The sequence below is a fragment of the Notamacropus eugenii genome, chromosome 3, assembly GCF_028372415.1.
Source record: "Notamacropus eugenii isolate mMacEug1 chromosome 3, mMacEug1.pri_v2, whole genome shotgun sequence".
Lineage (NCBI taxonomy): Eukaryota > Metazoa > Chordata > Mammalia > Diprotodontia > Macropodidae > Notamacropus > Notamacropus eugenii.
The window spans coordinates 297,222,088-297,243,306 of NC_092874.1; the positions used below are offsets into that span (position 1 = coordinate 297,222,088).

A 21,219-nucleotide genomic window follows, 5' to 3' on the forward strand; every position below is an offset into this window, starting at 1 on the left:
TCAGAGGACCATGAGAACTGTCTTCAGGTGGCACAGGAGATGGAACTCTGCACCTGGAAGCAGGAAGATCCAAGTTCAAATTCTCCCTCAGATACTTACCAGCTGTGTGACCCTGGACAAGTCATTTCACCTCTGTGCCTACATTTCCTCATCTGCAAAATGGGTCTAGAAATGGTGCCTACCTCACAGGGTTGTTGTGTGGATCAAAGGAGATATTTGTAAAGTGCTCGGCACAGTGGCTGGCACGCAGTAGCCACTCTCTAATGCTACTATTTGAAAAGTGATGTGGAAGGGGGATTAGCGTGTTCTGCTTGACCCAGGATGAAAGAACGAGGAATAGTGGGTGGAAGATGCCCAAAGATAGATTTCAGCCTGATTTCAGGACAAATTTCCCAACAACTTGAGCTGTCTGAAAGTGGAAGAGGACGGCTGGCAGTTTGTGATGTGTTTAACCCTTGCTGGAGGCTGTCAAAGGCATGCTGGTGACCCCTTGTTGAGAAGGCTGTAGAGTATATTCTTTCTTTACACCTGAGTTGAAGTGAATAGCAATGCTCAGATAAAGTGTCTGCTGGGTGGCAGGCCTTGTGCTAGCTATGGGGGAGACCAAGGCAGACACAAAGCTCTTTTCCTTAGAAAGCTGTCCTGCTCCTGAAAGATGGAGCAGGCACACAGAGGAATGTCTGTCTGGATAGGTGTGTGTTTATGTATGGATATGCAGACACACACAAGGAAGTATAAAACATCAATTTGGGCGCACTGAGGGAAAATTAAGACCAGGAGAGGCCTTGGGTGAGCTTTAAAGGAGCAGGCAGAAATGAGAAAGCCTCCTCTGGTTCCCTTACCCAGCTTTGCTTCTCCCAGCCCAGGCCTGGGCTTAGCTCCCTCTCGATGCCCAGGACAATCCCTCCCAGGCCTCACTCAGCAGCAAGGAAGCCGCCCTTTAACCAGGGAGTTTCTACCAGAATACCACCTTCTTTTCCCCACTACTCCAAGTTGGCCTCAAGAGCAACAGGTGGACAAGGAGAAGCCACAGATCCCAGAGAAAATTTATATTTGCATAGGCATAAATTAGAATTTGTTGATTAAAAAATCAAAGTAAAGAATTAAACAGTAGCCTTTGTGATGGGGAAGAACTAAGACCCCATCTGTAGGTTCCTATGCAGGGCTGCTCAGACGCCAGCTTCCTGGTAAGCAAACAGAAGCAGAGGGAGCAAACTGGGTTGAGGGCCAGCTAGGGTCAGCCTGCCACTGTCTGCTGGTGACCCCCAAAGCCTGCAGATGAGTGAGTGCCCCTGCTTGCTTCAGGGACCAGTGGCCAGCCCTGTGGTGTGAAGGCCTGCCTTCCCTCCTACAGTAAAAGGCAGGAAGGATGGCAATGTCACTGTGAGGATCCGTGCCTGACAGCCTGCCCCCCACCCCAAGCTGGAGCTGGAGTGAATATCACCCTGGGCCCCAGGGGGAGGAAGCCGGAAATGAAGCCTGTAGCTTTTCTGTCTGATAACAAAGAACAAAGAGATCTATGTATAAATATAAATATCTATCTATATACATAATACAATCGGCCCGCAGGGCCAAAGAATTTGCCCTTCCCCTCCCATCCCAGCCTTAACTCCAAAAAACTAACCCCGACTCTATCCCAATAAACTTAACACCAGGGAATTGTGGCCAGTCCCAGATACTTCAGATTTCAAAGACTGCCCCCATCATGCCCCATGGTAAAGAGAACTATGCATGCTACCATGGACGGGAGCTTTAGCCACCTGCTGGGGCATGCCCAAGACAGACTGTCTACCAGTCTGCCCTTTGGAACTGCCCAAGTTGTCATGCCTTCAATAAACCAAGTTCTTTGACCTAGACTCTTGGGCAAGGTAAGCTAAGGTGGCCTAAGCTGTGGTTCTGAGTGCTGCTGAGCATAATAAGGCCCTCATGATGTCTTGACTCACACCTTCAAGATATCATACATAGCTGTGTATACACCTCCTGAGGGCAGGCAGGGCCTGGTAGGGAGCTGGGCCACCTGACCCTCAAGAGGATGGGGAGTGAAACAAATAGCTGAGCTGGTGATCTCCTCTCCATCAGAGAGGGCAGGGTGGGGCCAAACTGCTCCATGGTGGTAGGCTCCCACCTTGTATCTCTCCCAGAAGCCACAGTGGCCATAAGGGATGAAGTGTGGGAGAGGGCGAGAAAGTGGGATGAAGTGCTTGCTGGGGGAGGGGAGGGGCTGAAGGGGGAAAGAGGGGAAAGGCCCTGGGGGGGAGAGGCTAATTGGCAGGCTTCCCATGGACCCGGAAGCGGTAAATGCAGGTGTACTCAGGGTGACCCCAGTTGCTTAAGATCCGAAGTTCGACCACCTGGTATGGGGCTGTGTCATTGCCCTGTGGGAAGAGGAGACTGGGGTCAGGAAGGCTCGTGATCCCTTGGTGGACATCCTGACCCCAGAGCCCGTCCCCCCCAGGCCTTCTTCAGTGGCTGAATGTTATCCCTCAGGTTGCTATCAGAACCATGGGGTCCTGGCTCAAACTGCAGCTCCTAGCAAAGCCACAGCATCCCCATGGCTGGTGATCTAGCCTTCAAGAGCACCAGCCTCCCTGGGGCACTGTGGGGCCAGCCCTCCATACCTGAAAGTGGAAGGTCTGAATGGACTCCCCAGCATTATCATAGGTAAAGTGCCCGAGGGCCACCCCTTCCGACTGTGAATCTTCATTTAGCCCCTACAGAGAAGGAAAAGCAAAGGGAAGGGATGGATGGATGGATGGATGGATGGATGGATGGATGGATGGATGGGAGGGGGTTAAAGGAAAGGTCATGCTGTTAGGACATGAATCCAGATCTATCCAGGGAGGCAAAGGAAGGGGAGGTTGTGGAGGAGGAGGTGGAAGAGGAGGAGGAAGGGGGTGTAGGGGGGGATACATTGGGGAGAGTAAAGGGGAGAAAGCAAAAGCCACCATGATGTTTCCTTCTTTGGTCCCCTCACCTTCCAGCATCTCTCACTAACTCAGTAGACAGATCCTTTTCCCTCCAAGCCCCTGGCCTCCTTCTCTGCCTCTTCCCCTAAGCTGCTGAATGGCTTGGGACACACAATTTAATTGTAGGTGCCTCAGTTTCTTCATCTATCAGGATTTAGGTCCTGAAGCATCCTGTTCCCCTACACGTTTCTTCTTCTCCTCTGGCTCCACTTTTTTCACCCACATCCTCCTTATGAGGACATTCCAACTCTGCCCTAAGGAGGTGACTGTAGGGAATGGTGCTCATCATCCCCACTCAGCTCCCCCATGGGACACCTGGCCATGGAGGCACCCATGTATAAAGGAGTTGTATAAAAGGACCCTGAGACAGCATTGAAATCTTGACTGCTGTCAGCTGTCCTCTTCTGGCTTCTCTCTAAGAAGAGGGGGAGCAGGGAAAGGGCTGGTTGTGGAGTCCAGAGACCAGCCTCAATATCCCAGCTGTAAAATGGGCACATCCTTCCATTCCTCACCTCACAATGCTGCTGTTAAGAAATGGCTGTCAGGCATACTGGAATGGAGAGCTGCAAGGCTCAGATACTCACCAAGATGACAAAATCCTTGGGAGCGCTAGGGATGTTGCTGATGGGAGACAGGGCTTTGGGTACATGCTCCAAGGTGACAGCACTGAGGTGGATGCGGGCAGATAATCGAACCACAGCAAAGCCCTGGGGGCCCCGGAATGCCCAGCAGTTGCCAGGGTAAACATCTGGCTGTGGGCAGAAGACAAGTCAGGTGACAAGTCAGGTGGGCAGCCAATGGAATAGATTTCCATTGTGTAATCCTCCCACCTTGAGAGCCCAGCTCCCACAGAAGGTGGGAGATGGCAGAGAGCCAAGCTGGGGGCCCTTTGTTCTGTCATACCTGGAGGATGGCTCTTGGGGACTGGAAATAGTACCACAAGGGGATGCCAAACAGACTGAGAAGGGCCGTCTTGGTATCATAGGTCTCTGAGCAGCGGCTACTGATGATGCTGGCCCCTGAAAGAACAAGAGGGAGAGAAGTGAGGTGGGGGCAGCTGAGGGCTGGCAGGACACAGAGGTAGTCCTGAAGATGAGGGGTCACTGCCAGGGCATCAGCCCTTCAACTGCCCCGTCCCATAAGGGGCATCATGAGTTTTTAATTCCTGCTGTCCCTTAATGGGCAACCATCATGTCCCCAGCCCTCTGGCTTTCTACAGGCTACCTACCTGAGGACTCCAGGGCATAATCCACTAGCCCAATGCGGTCTTCACTGTATCTCTTCAGGGCCTCATTCACAATCTGGTGCACATCCTAAAAGACAGGCATGGATGGACTCATGGGCCTAGCTGCCTGCAGAACTGGCCCAGCCCTTTCACCAGAGGGCCACGTGTGCTACCTGCTCTGCCAGGGCTTCCCCTTCCTTCCCTGGAGGCTCCTCTCAGGGCAAACCCATGACCTCCGACAGGCAGACAGGGAATGGGGCAGGCCTCACCTCCTCTGTGACCCCAGTCACTCCTTCCTTGTGAAGGGTCAGCCTCAGGCTGGCAGCAGCTTCACTGGCAGATTTGACCTGCCCTTCTGCCACCTGAGTGAGGATTCTGTGCTCCAGGTCCCGAAGTTGGGCCTGTACCTCCTCCAGCTGAAGAAGCCCAGCCTTAGCGCCCTTGTCTCGAAGAAGGTACTGACTGATCCAGGCTGGGAACTGAGACTCCACCTAGAAACCACCAGAGACCATCCACAAAACAGTAGAGGTAAGGAAGAAAGAGGGCCGGGACAGGGGACCTGGGGAGGGGGTGTCTAGAAAGACTCTGAGAGCTCAGAGCCTATGCATGTCTTCCTGGTGCCAGGGAAGGGACGGTTGTGAACCAAGTGACTGGCATTTTTCCACTGCTTTCAGGTCTACCAAAAAAGATCTCATTGGACCCCAGTGGACACCTTAGAGGGTTGGGTCTCCCTGGGCAGATGCTCAGGCAGCCCACCTTGGAGAGAGGGGCACATGTGGTCTAAGTGGTGGACTGGAGGACTCACATCACTGCGCAGGGCTGCCATCTTCTGTGGCCAAAGGTCTACTTCCTCTGCCGCTGCAGCCTGTCTCTGGCTCACGGCTGCCAGTTCCTGTCTCAGGCCAGCCAGCTGGGCCTCCAGTGGACCCATAGCCTTTAATATGTTTTCCTGGAGGGCTTCTTGGGCCAAACTAGACAGTGACAAAAGGAAAAGGGAAGGGCAGCCACTGGCTAGTGACACAGGATAGAGTCAAGCAGAACCACTATCAAAGGGAAAGAACAGAACCAGAGATCTGGGTGCAAGTCTTCCCTGACATTTACTCCCTGTGTGACCCTGGGCAAGTCATTTCCCTCCCAGGCCTCAGGACCCTCATCTGCTCTCTGAGGTCCTTACCAGCTGGGATTAATCCTATGGACATGCTAACCCAAGTATTCTGGCTCTACTGACACCCCCCCAGAGAATCTCAGTGGTGCTTTCTCTGGTCTAGTTTTCTAGCCTTCCTTCCCTCCTCTTCTCTTTGCCAGTTAGTTTGGGGCCTTACCTCTGCCATTCAGATTTTAGCTGGAGCACCCAGCTTTCCAGCTCCTGTAAGGAAGATGATGGCACAATGAGACTGATGAAAACACCAAACCACACTCTGGGGACTCATTGTCTCCTCTGGGTGGACCCTCTGTCTGCTAAGGAGGATCTGAGTCTCTGCAAACTGTTGGGCTCCAGAAATCTTGACCTTGAGTTTGGGCTAGACCTTTCAAAGACTGGACTCCTCTCTTATCATCCCACCAAGAGGAGGCATCTGAGAGAGACCCCAACTCAGCTGAGATTAGGCATGAACCACTTTCCCTAGAGTGGTGAGGTCACTTCTCAGTCCCTGAAAAGAGTTTCAAACTCAGCTGTTGAGTTACAGTCTTCTCATTGACAATCTTATCCCTCCCTAGTCTTCATGCATGGATGTGCTCAGTACAGGAAAGGGGTTCCAGAAAGGAGCTACAGGAGGAGGCTTAGGTTGCTTTAGATCAGTAAGCTCTCTGCTTATCCTTCGGACAAGGGGATCCAGAGTCCTCAGACAGGAGCTCTCAGGGACAATGAGTCAATCGAATATGCTCCCATACAAGTATGGAATCTGGCCAGAAACCTGTAAGCAAGTGTTAGGTCTACTGACAGCAGCACCAACATTTCCAGCTACAAGTGACCTCCCCCAAGACGTCTCTGCCCCCTCTCTCCCCCAGCCCCCCTCCCCTCCCCCCCCCCCCTCCATCCCCTGTGTCTCTGCCTCCAGAAGCGTCAGAGCTTCTGGATTACCTGGGATGCCTGAGAAATCTTCTTTAGAACATTATCCAAATCTTGCCGATGTTCTGCCCTGAGGGTGGTGAGTGCTTCCTGGAGACCACAGAAAAGGAGACAGGCGTTCAACAAGACCCAGAGAACTTGGCAGGTCCTGCCAAGCCCAGAGTGCTGCCTCACCTCAAGACCTCTATGCCTTCCACTAGCTGGGCTTGCCGACCTGGTCTTCTTAGCAGAGCGTTCTCCTCACCTGGATGTGGGCAGTGGTGTCCCTACGGAAGTCCTTCTTCAGGGTGGGTTCCCATTGGCTCATCAGGCCCTCCAGGAGAGTTGAAATATCCTCGTGGCTCAGGCTTTTTCCACCTCCATTCCCACTGGCCCCCTGCAGCTCCAGCAACTCCAGTCTGATGGCCTCCTTCTGCCAACGTGCAGAGTATTCAGAAGCCAGAGTTTCCAGCCGCCTTTCTAGGGCATGAACCTTGGACAGGACATGCTGTTCAGCCTTGGGAACAAGGAGGAAAACACACAAAGATGAAAAGTCTCTTAGGAGGAGGAACAAGGAGCACTGGGCATTTGTTAAGCACCACTGTGTGCCCGAGGTGGGGCTGAGTGCTGAGAACACAAGGACCAAGAAGGAAACCTTTCTTGTGTACGAAGAACTTCCATTTGAATGGAGGAGACAAGGACATTAAAAGCCACCAGGTCGTTTAACTGCTGTCGGCAGATTTCTTCATTTCACACTTACGCTATTTACAAAAACGTAAGCATTGTTGGTCTCCGCCTGAGAATGGAAGTTCCTGGTCAATGGGAATGGTTTCATTTTGTGTACCTGTGTCCCCTAGGCCGGGACCCGGCACTGAGGAAGTGCTTAATAAATACATGTGGGTTGACAGGCTGACTGGAAGAAAGAGCACCAGAATGAATTCTCAGCATGGGGGCAGCCATTTGGGTAGGGTCACCGAGTGTGAAAGGAGTACAGAAGACCAATGAGGCTAAGGCTGGAAAGACAGGGTGGGGCTGTTTTCCTCTGGGGGGCAAAGGGGAGGCCCTGCCATTGACTGAGGAGGGAAGTCACTTGGTCTGCTCTGTTCTTAAGGAAAGTTCCTTTGACAGCAGAGTGCAGAACAGACTGGAGGCAGGGAGGCCACTCAGGACACTGCGGCAGTGAGCCAGGAGAGTGATGAGGGAGGGCCAGGGTCACCAGGGTCGAAATGTCGAAGAAGCTGAGAGAGCTCAGGGCAAAAAGCCAGGTCAGAGACCTCCCCAAGAGGTACAAAGGAGGCTAAGCATGCAGAAGGTCCCCTCCCCACCAACCACACAGCACAGGGGCAGAACCAAGAGAACAGAGGGAGGGTGGGCATTTTTGATGAGCCCAGCCCACCTCCTCTCTAACCATCTAGATAATGTGCCAGACCACATTCTCATGAGGAAAGCCAAGAAAACATCCCTGTGCGTCATTTCTCCAGCCCAGGGAAGCTTAAGAAATAAGAGAGCTGTGGACACTGAGGTGGGGGCTGGCCAGGAGCCCAACATAACGGCAGCCAGGACAGTGGGAAGCATTTCATTGCCCAAGGATGGTAAAAGGGCTAGAACTGAATCCCTGAGCAGGAGCAGATCCCAGGCTATCCTGGGAGCATGAAGGGGGCCAAATGACTCTTCTAGGCTACAGACGTAGGGCTGAGAGGAGCAGTTATGAGTGAGCGAGGCCCTAGCTGAGCACTGATCAAGAAAGGGGTTCTGCAAAGAGGTTCTGGACCTGAGCCCCAGAGCACAGCTGGGGGCTCAATGTTCACTTTTAGTCCTGCAGTGGGATACCTCGGGTAGGAGACCCAGACGCAAGAAGAGTCAATAAGTTCGGTCCCTCTGAACCTGCAGAACCTCAAAGTGTGCTAACAATGACTGAGTCCAATAACATTCTACAGAAACTCCAGCACCCGCAAGCCAGAAGACCTAAACCTGAGTCAGGAACTTGCACAACTCAGACAAGAATAGCAGTGAACAGATATCACCACTATGGAAGCACTGAAAGTTTGCGGACTGAACTAAGAAAGCCCAGAGGTGAGCTGAGCCCAATGCCAACATCAAGTTCATAGTCAAGAAATAGGCTGGAAGAATGAGTAAACAAAACTGAACCTGACCACAAAGGGCTACTATGGCTCAAGACAGAAAGACAGAAGAAGCCAATGACTTGAAGATATCTTTAAGCAAATCCTCCAAGAAAAAGGGTAGATTGGATAAGAGTTGAACAAGAATTCCTAGAAGAGTTAAAGAATGAGATAAAAATGAACAAAAAGTGATTTTAAGAGTGGAAGAGGAAAAATTTTTAAAAAGCGGTACAAGAAAGATATGAGAAAAGAATGAATAATTAGTAAAAGAGGCACAAAAATACTGAATTCCTTAAAAATTAGAACTGAGCAAATAGAAGCTAATAACTCTAGGAGACAACAACAAAAAATAAAATCAATTCAAGAGAAAATGTATAGGATCTCATACAAAACTCCAATGACCTAGAAATGGATTGAGGAGAGAGAATTGGAGAGTCATTTGTCTATCCAAAAGCCAGGAACAAAAAAGGAGCTCAACATAATATTTTAAGATATTACAAAGGAAAATGCCCCGATGTGTTAGAATCAGAGGGCAAAGTAGAACTTGAAACCACAAATCATTTCCTGAAAGAAACCCCTACATGAAAACTCCCAGCAACTGTTCTAAATCCAGAACTGCCAGGTCAAGGAGAAAATTCTGCAAATAGCCAGAGAGAAATAATCCAGTACTGTCAGGACACATGAGATTTAGAAGCTTCCACATTAAAGGAGTACAGGGCTTGGGATATCATATTCTGGAGTGGAAAAGATCTAGGATTAGAGCCCACAATAAGATTAAACTACCCAGCAAAACTGTGTATCGTCCTACAGGGGAATAAGGACCCTTCCTGAAATAGAGAACTTTCAAGCATTCCTGATGAAAAGACCAGAACAGAATAGAAAATTTGACATTCAAACACAGAACTCAGGAGAAGAATAATAAGGTGAACATGAGTGAGAAATCACAAGTCACTAAAAAAGGGCAAATTGTTTAGATCCCTTGTGTGGCAAGATGATACATGTAACCACTTCAGAATTTTATGATCACCACGGGTCCTAGAAGCAGTCTAAATAGATAGCGACCTGAATGACTGTATTATGTTGTGAGGATCTCAAAAGAATGGAAGGGTGGAGAAGAGAAATGCACTGGAAGGTTGTGGGGAAGGAGAGAAAGAATGGGGAAAGTTATCTCATAAATGGGGTGCACTAGAAAGAGTTTATACAATGGGAGGGACAGAAGAGGGGAACAGGCAACACGAACCTTATTCTCATCTGAACTGGTTGAAAGAGGGAAGAATACACATACACACACAATGAGATGGAGAGATTCATTTTACGCAAGGAGAAGTAGGAGGAAAAGCGTCTAAGAGAAAGGTGAGGGGGAGGGAAGAATGACGGGATAGATTAAGGGAGGCAAAGGTCAGAAACAAAAGACTACTGAAGAAGGGACAGAGTAAAAAACAAAAGGATGAGTGTAAAAGAATAGCATGGAAAAAAATATACATTTAATGAACACAACTGTGAATGGGAATGGGATGAACTCACTCATAAAATGGAAGAATACAGTTGAATGGATTAGAAACCAGAATCCAACAATATGTTATTTACAAGAAATATGCTTGAAACAGAAAGATACACAAATAGAGGAGTTGGAGAAAAAGAATGGATCTTACAGAATGGATCCTAAAGAATGGATGAGTCAAAGAACAAATCATAGAAATGGTTAACAATTTCATGGTGACAATGACATAACTAAATTTTGGGGATGCAGTCAATGCAGGACTTAGAGGGAAATGTATATTTTCAAATGCTTACATCAATCAAAGAGACAAAGAAACAGATTAAAGAATTAGACATGCAACTAAAATATTTAGAAAACCAACAGATTAATCCCTTCCCAATTAAACACCAAAATTAAAATCTTGAATCGATAGAAAGATGAACGAAATTGAAAGAACAAAACCCCAATGAACTAATAAATAAAACTATAAGCTTTGAGGAAAACAATTAAATAGATAAATCCTTGGCTAATTTAATTTTTACAAAAGAAAACCAAATTATTACATCAGAAAATGAAAACAGTGAATTTACAATCTATGAAGAGAAAATAAAAGTAATTACTAGGAGCTTTGTTGCCCAACTACATGCCAATAATAAAAATGAAAATCTAAATGAAATGAATTTTTCAAATATAAATAGTCCTGTTTAACAGAGCCCTTAAATAACCCCATCTTAGAAAAAGGAACGAAACAAGCTATAAATGATCTCTCTAAGAAAAAACCCCAGGACTAAATCAAATTTTTCCAAATGATTAAAAAGTAATCAATTCCAACACTAAATAAACGATTTGAAAAACAGGTAAAGATAGAATCTTATCAAATTCTTTCTATGACAAAAATATAATCTTGATACCCAAACCAAGGAGAGTCATGTCTCCCCAAGAAAGGGAACTATAGATCAATTTCCTTAATGAATATTGATGAAAAATATTAAATGCTAAGAAAGGAGATTACAGGAATATATCACAAAGATATATTGTGACACTGTGACCAAGCTGGATTGATACCAAGAAGTTGGGCCTGGGTCAATTATTAGGAAAACTATAAATGTAACTGATTATATCAATAACATAAACAACAAATTTATATGATTTCAACAGGTGCAGACAAAGCTTTTGACAAAATGCCTCATCCCTGTTGAAAAACACTAGAAAGCTCAGGAATAAATGGAGTCTTCTTTAAAATAAGTATTATCTAACTAAAACCAAGAGCAAGCATGATATGTAATGGGGATAAGCCTTCCCAGTAAGTTCACGGTAAAGGAAGAAAGTCCATTGCCAACCATTGCTATTCAGTGTTGTACCAGTTACAGCAACTGCTAGATATAGCAATAAGGCAGAAAAGAAACTGAAGGGAAAAAACTGCAATGAGGAACCAAAACTATCTCTTTTGGTAGATGATACAATGGTTTACCAAGAGAACCCTAGAGAGTCATCTAAAAAACCAGTTTAAAACAAAACCAGTTCAAACAATTACTTAAAGAAAGTTGGAAGCCCATCAAAACCATCAGCATTTCTATATATTAATCAAGAAAATCCAGCAGGAAGAGATAGAAAGAGAAATTCCATTGAAAATAACTGTATACAATTGTATACTGTATACAACCTGAGAGTTTGCCTGCCAAGACACACACAGGAACTATATGAACACAATTACAAAACATTCTTCATACGTAGAGATCTCAACAGTTGGAGATGTACTCACTCCTCGTGGGTAGGTCAAGCCAGTAGCATAAAAATGATAAAACTACCTAAATTAACTTATTCAGTGCCATACCAACTGAACCACTAAGAAAGTTCTTTGGTAGCAAAGAACTCATTGACAGAGGAGTGGCTTATGGATACAAGGAAATATGACTATGCTGTACGAAGCCACAACTCTGCTTAATTAGAAGACTTACATGAACTGGGGAAAAGTGGAATAAATGAATGAGGAGAACAAGAAAACAAGCACCACAGACAACCATGGAAATGGAAAGAACAGACATGACCCATGAGGATCTTCTTCCCTTCCCGTCCTGGCTAGGGTGGGAAATACTGGCAGGGAACCTGCATCTAATGCTGGGCTCGCCTGCTGTGTTCTGCTGAACTTTTCTTCCCCTTTTTGGTTTATTCTTTTGCTTAAGGGCTGGCTCTGTGGGAGGGCAAAATGGGAAGGATACACTGAGCAAGGTGGGTCACATGAAAGCAAAAGCTAGAGACAAGTCTTCAAAGTCAGTGGGATGTGTGCGTTTGTGTGTGTGTGTGTGTGTGTGTGTGTGTGTGTGTGTGTGTAAAGATGTACCTAATTCAAAATGATTTTCACTAGTAGATCACACAAACTTTGCAGGGTTTTTCCAAATTCCCTGCTTCTCTTTCTGAGAAGACACACTGGGAAAGGTAGGTTAAGTAAAAACCAATGATATCAAGAAAACTTTTGGAAACACACAACACGATGAGGAGACATGAAAATGGTTTTCAGACTTTGTGGACATGGACAGGGTTAGAGTTGCTTTGCTTGTCCTGGCAAGGTAGAAGTTGTGGCACATTTCAGAGGCAGGAACAGCTTCCTAACAAGGTGAGTCACTGAGAGGGGAAGGAGCTGCCTCAAGAATTTGGGGGCCTCCACTCTCAGGACTGAGCTGAAGAGGGAGGCTGAGGGCCCTTCCTGATGTTTGCCGTTTCACGGGGCCACTGTTTGTATCCTTTAGTCACCACCCTCTTCTTCTCTTGCGCCAGTGGCCTATTTTCAGATCCAGTGTTGCCTTTGGTTTCTTTGCTTGCCAAGAGCCGCTGGTCTCTGACGGAGGCAGCCTCTAGGATTGCTGGCCTTCTCACTGGAATGTGATGTTTTGGGGCAGCAGTCAAACATCCTTAGGAAACGATGCTATGAGTCAGTGTTCCTTTTGCCGTGCCTGAGTGGTTGACACATCTGAAGAGGAAGGACTGGAGCTGTTGGAGCTGTACGGTATGTTTTTTCCCCTTTTGTCCCCCTTTCTTCTAACTTGCTGGATTTTGACCTTTGTGGGGCCCAGTCACTGATCTGGTCCTTGATGCTGAAATGATTCGTGTAACCAGCATTTCTCATTCCGTGAAGATGGTCCTTTGGTTTCGTTGTGACATCTTTTGGTGCTGATCATGTATCCTGTGCCTGGGGACTTTCTTACTGACAAATAATAGTTGTGTCTTCTTCCCTTGCACGTTGTTTTGTGGACTTAGTACAATGACAGCCAACAAACACTGATACACTCCCACTAAGTGTAACAGGCTATGCCGAGTGTTGGGGTCACAAGGACAAAATGATCTTCTCAGCTTCCTCCTGGACTTCCTTTGCCCTCTGTTGCCTTATGCTCATTTGGAATAGCAACTATGGGGTTTTTTAGTTGCCTTTAAAAATGTGATGAAATCTAATCCTTGAGGCTGATTTGCCTCCTCCAAATTCTTCTGCCTGTGAGTGATCATTCCACTGATTGTTTTCCCCCCCACATCTGAAAAAAAAACTCCTTGCAGCTGACATGAGAAGTCAGACAAATCAAATTCTGACACTGGCTGTGTCCAAAATCGTGGACCTCATTGTGCATCTGACATCCAGCACCTCATCTGTTGCTGTTTCTAGAGCCATGTCCTTTATCCCACCACTCCATGTCACCCCTCAGATTACACTGGAATAATGTCAACCACTTAGACTGTGGTTGGACTGTGTGAGGACTGAGGGAGACCAAGTACTCTTTGTCCTTCTCTGAGGTCCCCTGACCTCTGTCCACAAACAGAAGGTGGCTGCAGAAGGCAAAGGTTGTTTGGTCTTTTTATCTGCTTCCCAAGTCATCATGACTCCCCAAATCCAATCACCTGGTGGCCAAGCTTCTGGTGGGCAGACACCAGGATCTGCACACAGCCTTCAAGTCTTCCCAGCTTGATCAACTCTGATAGTCTGGGCTCTGCTACCAATTTCTGGAGACCCCCCCCCCTCCAGAATCACTTCACTGTGTGACAAGGTGTTAGGGAAGGCCTTTTGGGGGAGGCAACTATGATTTCAGTTGAAGGCAGCGGGGGAACGCGGGAGGCTGAGTCTTGAGAGGTTGGCATTGAACTGCCCCAGGTCCCAAAGCTAGCAAGTGGCAAAGCTCAAACTTGAGCCCAGGTTTTCTGACCCTGGCTCCCCAGGGATCTGCATATCCAAGGTGAGAGAGTCTCCTAATGCTGCTTGTGAGTGGCCCTGGGGCAAAGATTGATGAGTTTGGAGATGGAAATCCATGGATAAATCGAGGTTACTAAATGAAGGCTTCATTATAGCCTGGATTTATATTCTCATCTCTTGCCCCACAGCACAGACCATTAAGAAGAGACTGTCACCACTGAGATGAATGACCTATCTTCTGCATGACACACACTTGGCACCCAAACAGCAAAGACAAAGAAATGGAAACTACTGGCTTGCCCCCGAACTGGGCAAGAGCTGAATAAATTATGGTGTAAGGATTGAATACAACCGTGCTCTAAGAAACAATGAAATAGGTGGTATTGAGAGAAACCTGAGAAGACTTTGTATGAACTGGTGCAGAGCAGAGTGAGAAGAACCACAAAGAAGCAACTTTGAAAGACTTTAGAACTCTGATCGATGCAGTGACCAAGTACTTTTCTGGAAAATGACCCAACTTCTGACAGAGAGATGGTCTCAGGAGGCAGAAGGAGACATAGATCTTTTAGACATGGCCAAAAAGGGACTGGTTTGCTTAACTCTGCACATTTGTTACAAGTGGTTTGCTTTTCATTTTTCTGAATGGGTGGGAGAGGGAGAAGGGAAATAAAACAGACTTTTGTTCATTACAAAATGGAAACAAAAGCAGCTTCCTCTGGCTAATCCTGCTTCCCCCTCCTCTGATGCCTCATAGTGCTGCAGAGCTGTTTCAAAGACAGCGCTAGGAGAGGACACCACCTGGAAGATCCTGCCAGGCCAGAACTGTCTTCAAAGATGGTATGGTAATAGTCTGTATGGCTGCCACAGAAGAAACAGCATAGCCAACTCCCTCTACTGCTTCACTCCCATCTGTCCTGGTAGATCTCCATTGTACCTAGTTGTTTCCTCATGACTCGGGGACTCCTTCAGGGCAGGGACTGTGGGCTTGTTTGTTTGGGTTTGAATTCTTTCTTTGAATTCCCATCCCTTAGCACAGTGCCTGACACACAGTAGGCCACACTTAAGAAATGGTAGTGGACTGAGTGATTCTGGGGTTGATTGGAACAGACTTGGTTGTGAGCAGACTGTCTGCCTGTCCTGCACAAAGTGTTCCTGGCACTCACCCAGGCACTCACCTGGAAATATGGGGTGGATTCTCCTGCTTCCCACACCTCCTCTCTCCTGTTGCTGCCCTTTGCTGCCCACCAGGACAGCATAGCAGGGTGGAATGTCTGTAGTCCATAGGGGTAAAAATACCAAGCACCTAGCACATGGGAGGAAAGGCTAATGAAGGCAGAGGCTGAGGCACCAGAAGGGAAACATGTCCAGGATGAGGACCTACACCTGGACTGTGTCTGGCAGTGTCACATCCACATGGGCTCAGACCCTGGCCCAAGGAAGGTGCATGCATTATGGGCCCCATGATCTGGAAGGCAAGACCCTTCAGGAAAGGCATCTCTCATGATCCTTTCAGGAGTCATTACACACTTTTGGATTATGAGAAAAATGAGGGACAAGAAGCAGCTGGGGAGAGGACATGGAGAAGTCCTGCCTCCTGGTCCCAAGCCTGGTCCACATACAGCCCTGTCTCTTCTGGAGGATCAGAGTGCTTTCAGGAGATGCCAGCTGAATAGAGGTCCTGGTAACTGACAGCTTGTGGTGTCACCATTCCCAAGCTGGGCTTCATCTCATAGTAGGGGGTAAGTGATGTCATGGTTCCTGAACAGAGTACAGCTCTTTTGGGACCATCCAGGGAGGACCACCCTGTCCATTCTCCCCAGTGAGAAGGGGCAAAGGCCTCCAGAGCTGGCATTGGCTGTGTCCTGCCCAGCTAACCCATTCATTGTGGACTCAGCTCTTCTACCAGTTCCCCCACCCTCAAGTGCCTTGACAGTGACCACTGAGGGGGCAGATCAAACACCCATGTAAAGCCAGCACTGTCATAGTAGGCATGCAGCATGAGTCTGGGAGGCCTGCATACAGAAGATGCACAAGAAAGGCTTGTGGGATTGGATCAAGAGGAGGAGACACAGGCCGTCTATCCCATTTCAGGCACAAGAACTTTCCCATACAAGGCCTGGGTCCCTTTTCCCCTAAAGGCTAAAGGCTCCCCTTCAAAGCTCTGTCTTCCAGACTTGCGTTCAGCAGCCCTGCCCCCAAGCCCTTGTCTGTCTGGGCTGGCAGGGTGCCCTGGGGACTCAGCAAGGCTCACCGTAAGCCAGCGAAGCCAGAAGCAACAGCATCAAGAGAAGCAGAAACAACTTCTTCAGAGTTGAAAAGCTCCTGGATTTCATGGGGATGAAGGAGGAGACATTAGTGCCTGGTCTTCCCCACCAGATTCCTGTGCGACCCTCCCTGAGCTGCTGAGGAAACCAACAAAGGGTGTGCCCCCACCCTGGGACAGCTACGATGGGGAGCTCTGGGCTTTTATGGACAGCCCTCGAGGTCAAGTGGAAGGAGAAAATTTGACCTTGGTCAAATGTGTGAATGTTGTTATGAAAGGTGACAGGGCTGGTGGAAGGCATCTCCCTCCCAGGGCTCTCAGGAATGTGCTTATATGCTAGTGAATTGGGCAGGCTTCTTTTGGCTAAATCATTTCAGTGCTTGTCAAATTGGGACTTGGAAGGAGTAAGCCCTGACAAGGTTGGCTAGTCTCCCTGGGCCTAGCCTGTGGCCCCAAGAATCCAGAGCTAGATAGGGAACCTGCAGCCTGGAGATCACATGTGGCACTTGAGGTCCTCAAGGGTGGCCCTTTGACTGAATCTAGACTTCCAAGAACAAATCTCCTTAAGAAAAGGATTTGTTCTGTAAAACTTGGCCTCAGTCCAAAGGTTGCACCCCAGGACCTAGAAGGCTACATGTGGCCTGGAGAGCACAGGTTCCCTACCCCTGCTCTAGAGGCTCCTGGACACAGCCCTGGAGGCTGCCTGGAAACCTGGACATGACCCCCCACAGAGAAACTGTAAGGATGGCCTGGCTACCCGAAGGACTGGGAAGAGACTACAACCCCTGGGAGCTCAGGACTTTCCAACTGGCCAAGGTGAAGCCACCAGAGTCAGTGGAGATGAGAGGCAGGAACTACTGAGGGGACAGCTCCTCCAAGATACTCAGGAATAGAGCAGCACCTGTGCTCATGGGGATTGGCATGTGCTGGGGAAGGGTTAACAAGCAGTTCTGAAGGAGGTGAAGGCACACACAACTTGTCCCATCTTCTTCTTCAGTCTAGATACCCAGAGGAGCCCTGACTGGTAGCTGACACTCAGGAGCAGGTTCAAGCTGGTTCCAGCTGATTCCAGCACACCCCTGACCCTGACCTGACCTTCTGTCATAAGATTCATGGCACAAAAGTCTCAAAAGCTGAACTGAGCTCAAGGGTGGTGAAGCTTTTTCAAGCATGGGTTCTTTGGTTCTGGCAGAGCCCAGGGAGACCTCACTGACCTGGTTAAGACAAAGACGTCCAGCAGGGAGGCAGCTGTGGTCAGGCGGTAGCAGGTAGTGCCCAGCCACCAGTAGAACAGGCCAAAGAGCCAACCTGTAAAAGTCCCAGCAGAGGGGTTCAAAGGCTTCGCCCTCCTATCCCAGAGTTAGCTTGCTCCCAGCCTGCCCACTCTGCAGCTGCTCCTTGAATCTCCCAAGGCTCTCTAGCTGTGCCTGGGGATCCTGCCATAAAAGCCTGTCTCCACACACTGTCCTAGGGTTAGCACCCAGGCCTGGTGTGCCCCAGCATAGGAATGAGGAAGCTCTTATGGGCCCACAGCAGGGACTGCCCTGGGCAGTGTGCCCACCCACTCCCAGAACCCACCTGGAAAAGTGATGGCCACCCACAAGAAAGCGCCAACTTGGGAGGCAGCATTCCTTAATGAGGATGCTGAGCCAGGCTGGTCCATAAGTGTGTGCCCTGCAGGAAAGTGAAGACATGAGGAGCCACCCAGAAGGAGACACAAGTGGGCCTCAGGCATCCCCATTACCATGCTGAGGCTTGGGCCCTCCCAACCTCCAAACCCCCACCTGGAGCCAGACTGCAGAGTTCTCTCTCCTTTTATCTGAAATCTATGTTCTCCCCATCCCCCCTGGATGGGGCACCCTTCAAAGTACACGGGGCAGCGTCCAGGGGATGGAGTTCCAGTAGGCAGGAAGTGCTGCCTACCTGCAGAGTCATCCTCCGAGGAGTATCCTGAGGAAGATCCATAGATATCATAGGTGACTTTGCCCTCATTCAGTCCATTGATCTTACTCTTCTCAGCACCTCCCAGGCCTCTCCTCCTCCTCACCAAGTCCCCACCTGCACAGAGCATGGAGGTGCCTGATAAGCAGGGAGCTTCAGGCTTCCAGCAACAGCAGCTGCCAGAGGTGGAACACCTGGCAGAACTTTTCAGAATTCAGACGTCCCACCCCTTTGGGGGTCTGAGCCCAGAAGCCCCCCCCATGTGGTTTGGGGCAGGAAGGGAGTTCTGCACAAGGGCAAAATCTGGCCCCCTTGCTATTTCTGTATGAGGTAAGAACACTTTTTATGTTTTTAAGTGTAATGGAACTTTACTGAAACATGTAAAGATGATTTTTAGCTCATTGGCTGCACAAAACCAGGTGGCCTTCTGCCTTAGGAGGCATGGTTATTGTCACCCAGATCTGGAAAAGTGCCATCTGTGGGACTGAGGGGCTTCAGGAGAATGGAAGGATCTCCCACCTGGGAGGATCCAGGGAGATGAGCCAACCTGGAGGAGTAAGGTAACTCCCAACAGACACTAGCCTCCTTAGGAATCTTTAGAAGACAGGGAGGAGCTTCCTTCCTTCTCCCCAGCCCAAGCCCTCGGGTTTGTCAAGCTCTGGCCAGAGCTCACCACGTTCACTCCAGTAGACATCGCTGTCCAGCTGATCTTGTAGGATGGAGCTTTTGTCCACCGAGGTGACCCGGGGGCCCCTGACGTAGGACTCGCTGACCACTGATTCACTGTAGTAGGTAGTGTGAGGATTGGAAGCAGGGCCCAGGTGAGGGGCTGGTGTGAGGCGTTTCACACTGCCAGATTTCCTCTTCAGAGTCCTGGGGGGCGCCAAGCATGAAGAGCAAAGGAAAGAGGGTGAAGGAGATGAAGCAGGAGAAAAACAGGGGGAGAAAGGCCTGGAGGAGGAAGAGACTTTCAAGGAGCTTCTAGGATGAAAAGAAATGATCCCTAAAGCCCTCTTCTGTTCTTATTCCTTCAACAGATGAATCCTTTATAACACTGGAACAAATCCCCAGCTCCCATGGGCCAGGCAGGGCCTCTTTCCAAATGGAATCACCATGATGAGGTACAAGAGGAGCTAAAGCCACCTGAACCTGTCTCCTCCCCCACAGGTCCATCACCCCCATGGCTTCCTATGCTCTTGCTAGGCCCTGCAGCTCACCCCAGAAACCGTGGGTACTGGGCCACAGGGTGGTTGTTCCCTGCCCAGCTTTAAGCCTCAGTTTCTGGCCCTCTCAATGCTCAAAGTCACCCCTCCCTAGTTCCTGTTCTCAGAGAGTGAAGGCAGCAGCAGCCCAGGTTGGGGTAGAAGGGGAAGAGACGGTGCTGGGGACAGGAAATTCTCGCATTTGTGGGGAAAGAAAGCACTAGAGTGATGTTTCCACCAAAGATGGGGGCAGGAAAGAAAGGTGCACATGGAAGCTGGCCAGGCCCTTGGCTGCCCTGAGTGGTTGTGATCTGGAAGATGACCTAGGGCCGCTGTGGAGTGGCTTACCTTAAGGGACTGTCCTTGAAGGCAGTGTGCTGACCAGCCACCAGGGAACTTCCTCCACTGCTGCTGCTGCTGCTGCCTCCATCATCATCAACATGGTAACGATGGCTCAGGCGCTGACTGCGTCGAGACATCATCAAAATCTCACTCTAGAAGTGCTAGAAATTCCTGGAAGAAGCAAAAAGTAATGAGAAGCTGTGCTTACTGACTGACTAGGTGTGATTTTCTGGGACCCCCTGAGAAGAGCCTGATGGGGGAGACGTTGAAGGGGAGGGATGGATTCCTCCAAAAGGAAAGCTGGCTGCACTGGGACAGAGAGGCGCTTTCCTAAAGAGTTTCTGAAGTGTCTCCCAGACGCTGAGGGTGGCTGCTCACCAGGGCCAAGCCTGCCAGCTTTGTGCCTGAGCTGGCCGTGACATCTTCTTGCAGGTGGCTTCCCTGGTGAAGCGCTGCCCCCACTCTCTCTCCAGCCTCCATTTGGAATGTCTCCCTTGGTGTCTTTACTGAATCTGGGGTTTTGACACTTGCCTTGGGATTGTTCTCAGGTCGCTTCACACACACACAATTTCCTTCTCGCCATAGTTGTTAACTCTGAGGGAAAGGCCTGCTTTCCCTTCCATGTCTTTGTTTCCCCTCATCCCCAACAGCACCCAGTTCTGTGATCATTCTGGAGGGTGGATGGGGTCCAAGCTAACCATCAGATACTAACCCCACCCCTTAGGTCATGTGTTTCTTTAGTAAGAGCCCTCAATGGACAACTGGATTATTGAACTCATTTTACAAATGAGTAAACAGACAAGTGGTAAATTCTCCAGGGGTCCCCATACCTCTTTGGAGGAAGAGCCTCCAAAGCAGGCCCTGGGCCTTCCTGTCCCCCAGCTCCCTCAGCTCCAACCTCACTGCCTCCTCAGGGATTTCTGAATTGTCAAGGATTGCACAAGCAAAGTTTCAGTGACAGAGGGCTGATACAAAAGGGAGGCTGTCCCAGCCTTAGGAGACATGGATGTCATGAACATGAATTAGACCACCCCTAACTCAGATTACAGACGAGACCAGGTTGTAGGGGATCTCAGCTTGGTTTCCTAGTCTATCCATGCTATAAAACCATCTCTAATATACCCAACCTTGATTTTGGAGGGCCTGTGACCTTTGCCAGAAGCTGTATTCTGGGGGTTACTGCTTTCATTTCCAAGATGCTTGCTTGGGTCGTGGGACAGAGACCCCAATGGATGTCTCTGCCAGTTGGGAGAACAAGAAGGCCTGGTTTGGCTAGCAGGGAGAGTTCCTACTAGACTTGTCCTAAAAAGCAAGAAACCACATGTCTCCCTGGCTAAGGAAGCCCATTTGGTCGACCCGTGAGCTTCTCTGAAGATGGGGTGCCCACTTGGCAAGGACAGGAAGAGGGAAATCGGCAGCAGCCAAGGCAGACAGCTGGCCTGATGTCCCTTGCTAGCTT

The 21,219-nt window shown here is 49.0% G+C and overlaps 1 protein-coding gene across 1 annotated transcript; it reads right to left on the reverse strand.

Annotated features, from left to right (window-relative positions):
• Nucleotides 1–2,261: 2,261 nt before the first annotated feature.
• Nucleotides 2,262–19,897, reverse strand: LOC140532081 (SUN domain-containing protein 2-like). Its single transcript, XM_072650627.1, has 17 exons — nucleotides 19,767–19,897; nucleotides 18,890–19,089; nucleotides 18,199–18,333; nucleotides 17,854–17,949; nucleotides 17,490–17,583; nucleotides 15,928–16,024; nucleotides 15,188–15,283; nucleotides 6,504–6,755; nucleotides 6,272–6,349; nucleotides 5,514–5,557; nucleotides 4,997–5,162; nucleotides 4,461–4,682; nucleotides 4,195–4,279; nucleotides 3,870–3,985; nucleotides 3,551–3,718; nucleotides 2,619–2,711; nucleotides 2,262–2,375 (listed from the first exon to the last, which is right to left on the reverse strand). Exons 1-17 carry the CDS (start codon nucleotides 19,895–19,897, stop codon nucleotides 2,262–2,264), a joined length of 2,187 nt encoding a protein of 728 aa, XP_072506728.1.
• Between the last annotated feature and the right edge of the window lie 1,322 nt (nucleotides 19,898–21,219).

Bases quoted from the DNA above. Each gene is read 5' to 3' on its own strand.
- LOC140532081 (XM_072650627.1), bottom strand. From the start codon at position 19,897: ATGTCTCGACGCAGTCAGCGCCTGAGCCATCGTTACCATGTTGATGAT. The intron at 17,950-18,198 runs GTAGGCAGCACT...ACTTTCCTGCAG, and splicing joins CTCGGAGGATGACTCTGCAG to GGCACACACTTATGGACCAG. The intron at 6,756-15,187 runs GTGAGTGCCTGG...CTTGTTCCCAAG, and splicing joins AATCCACCCCATATTTCCAG to GCTGAACAGCATGTCCTGTC.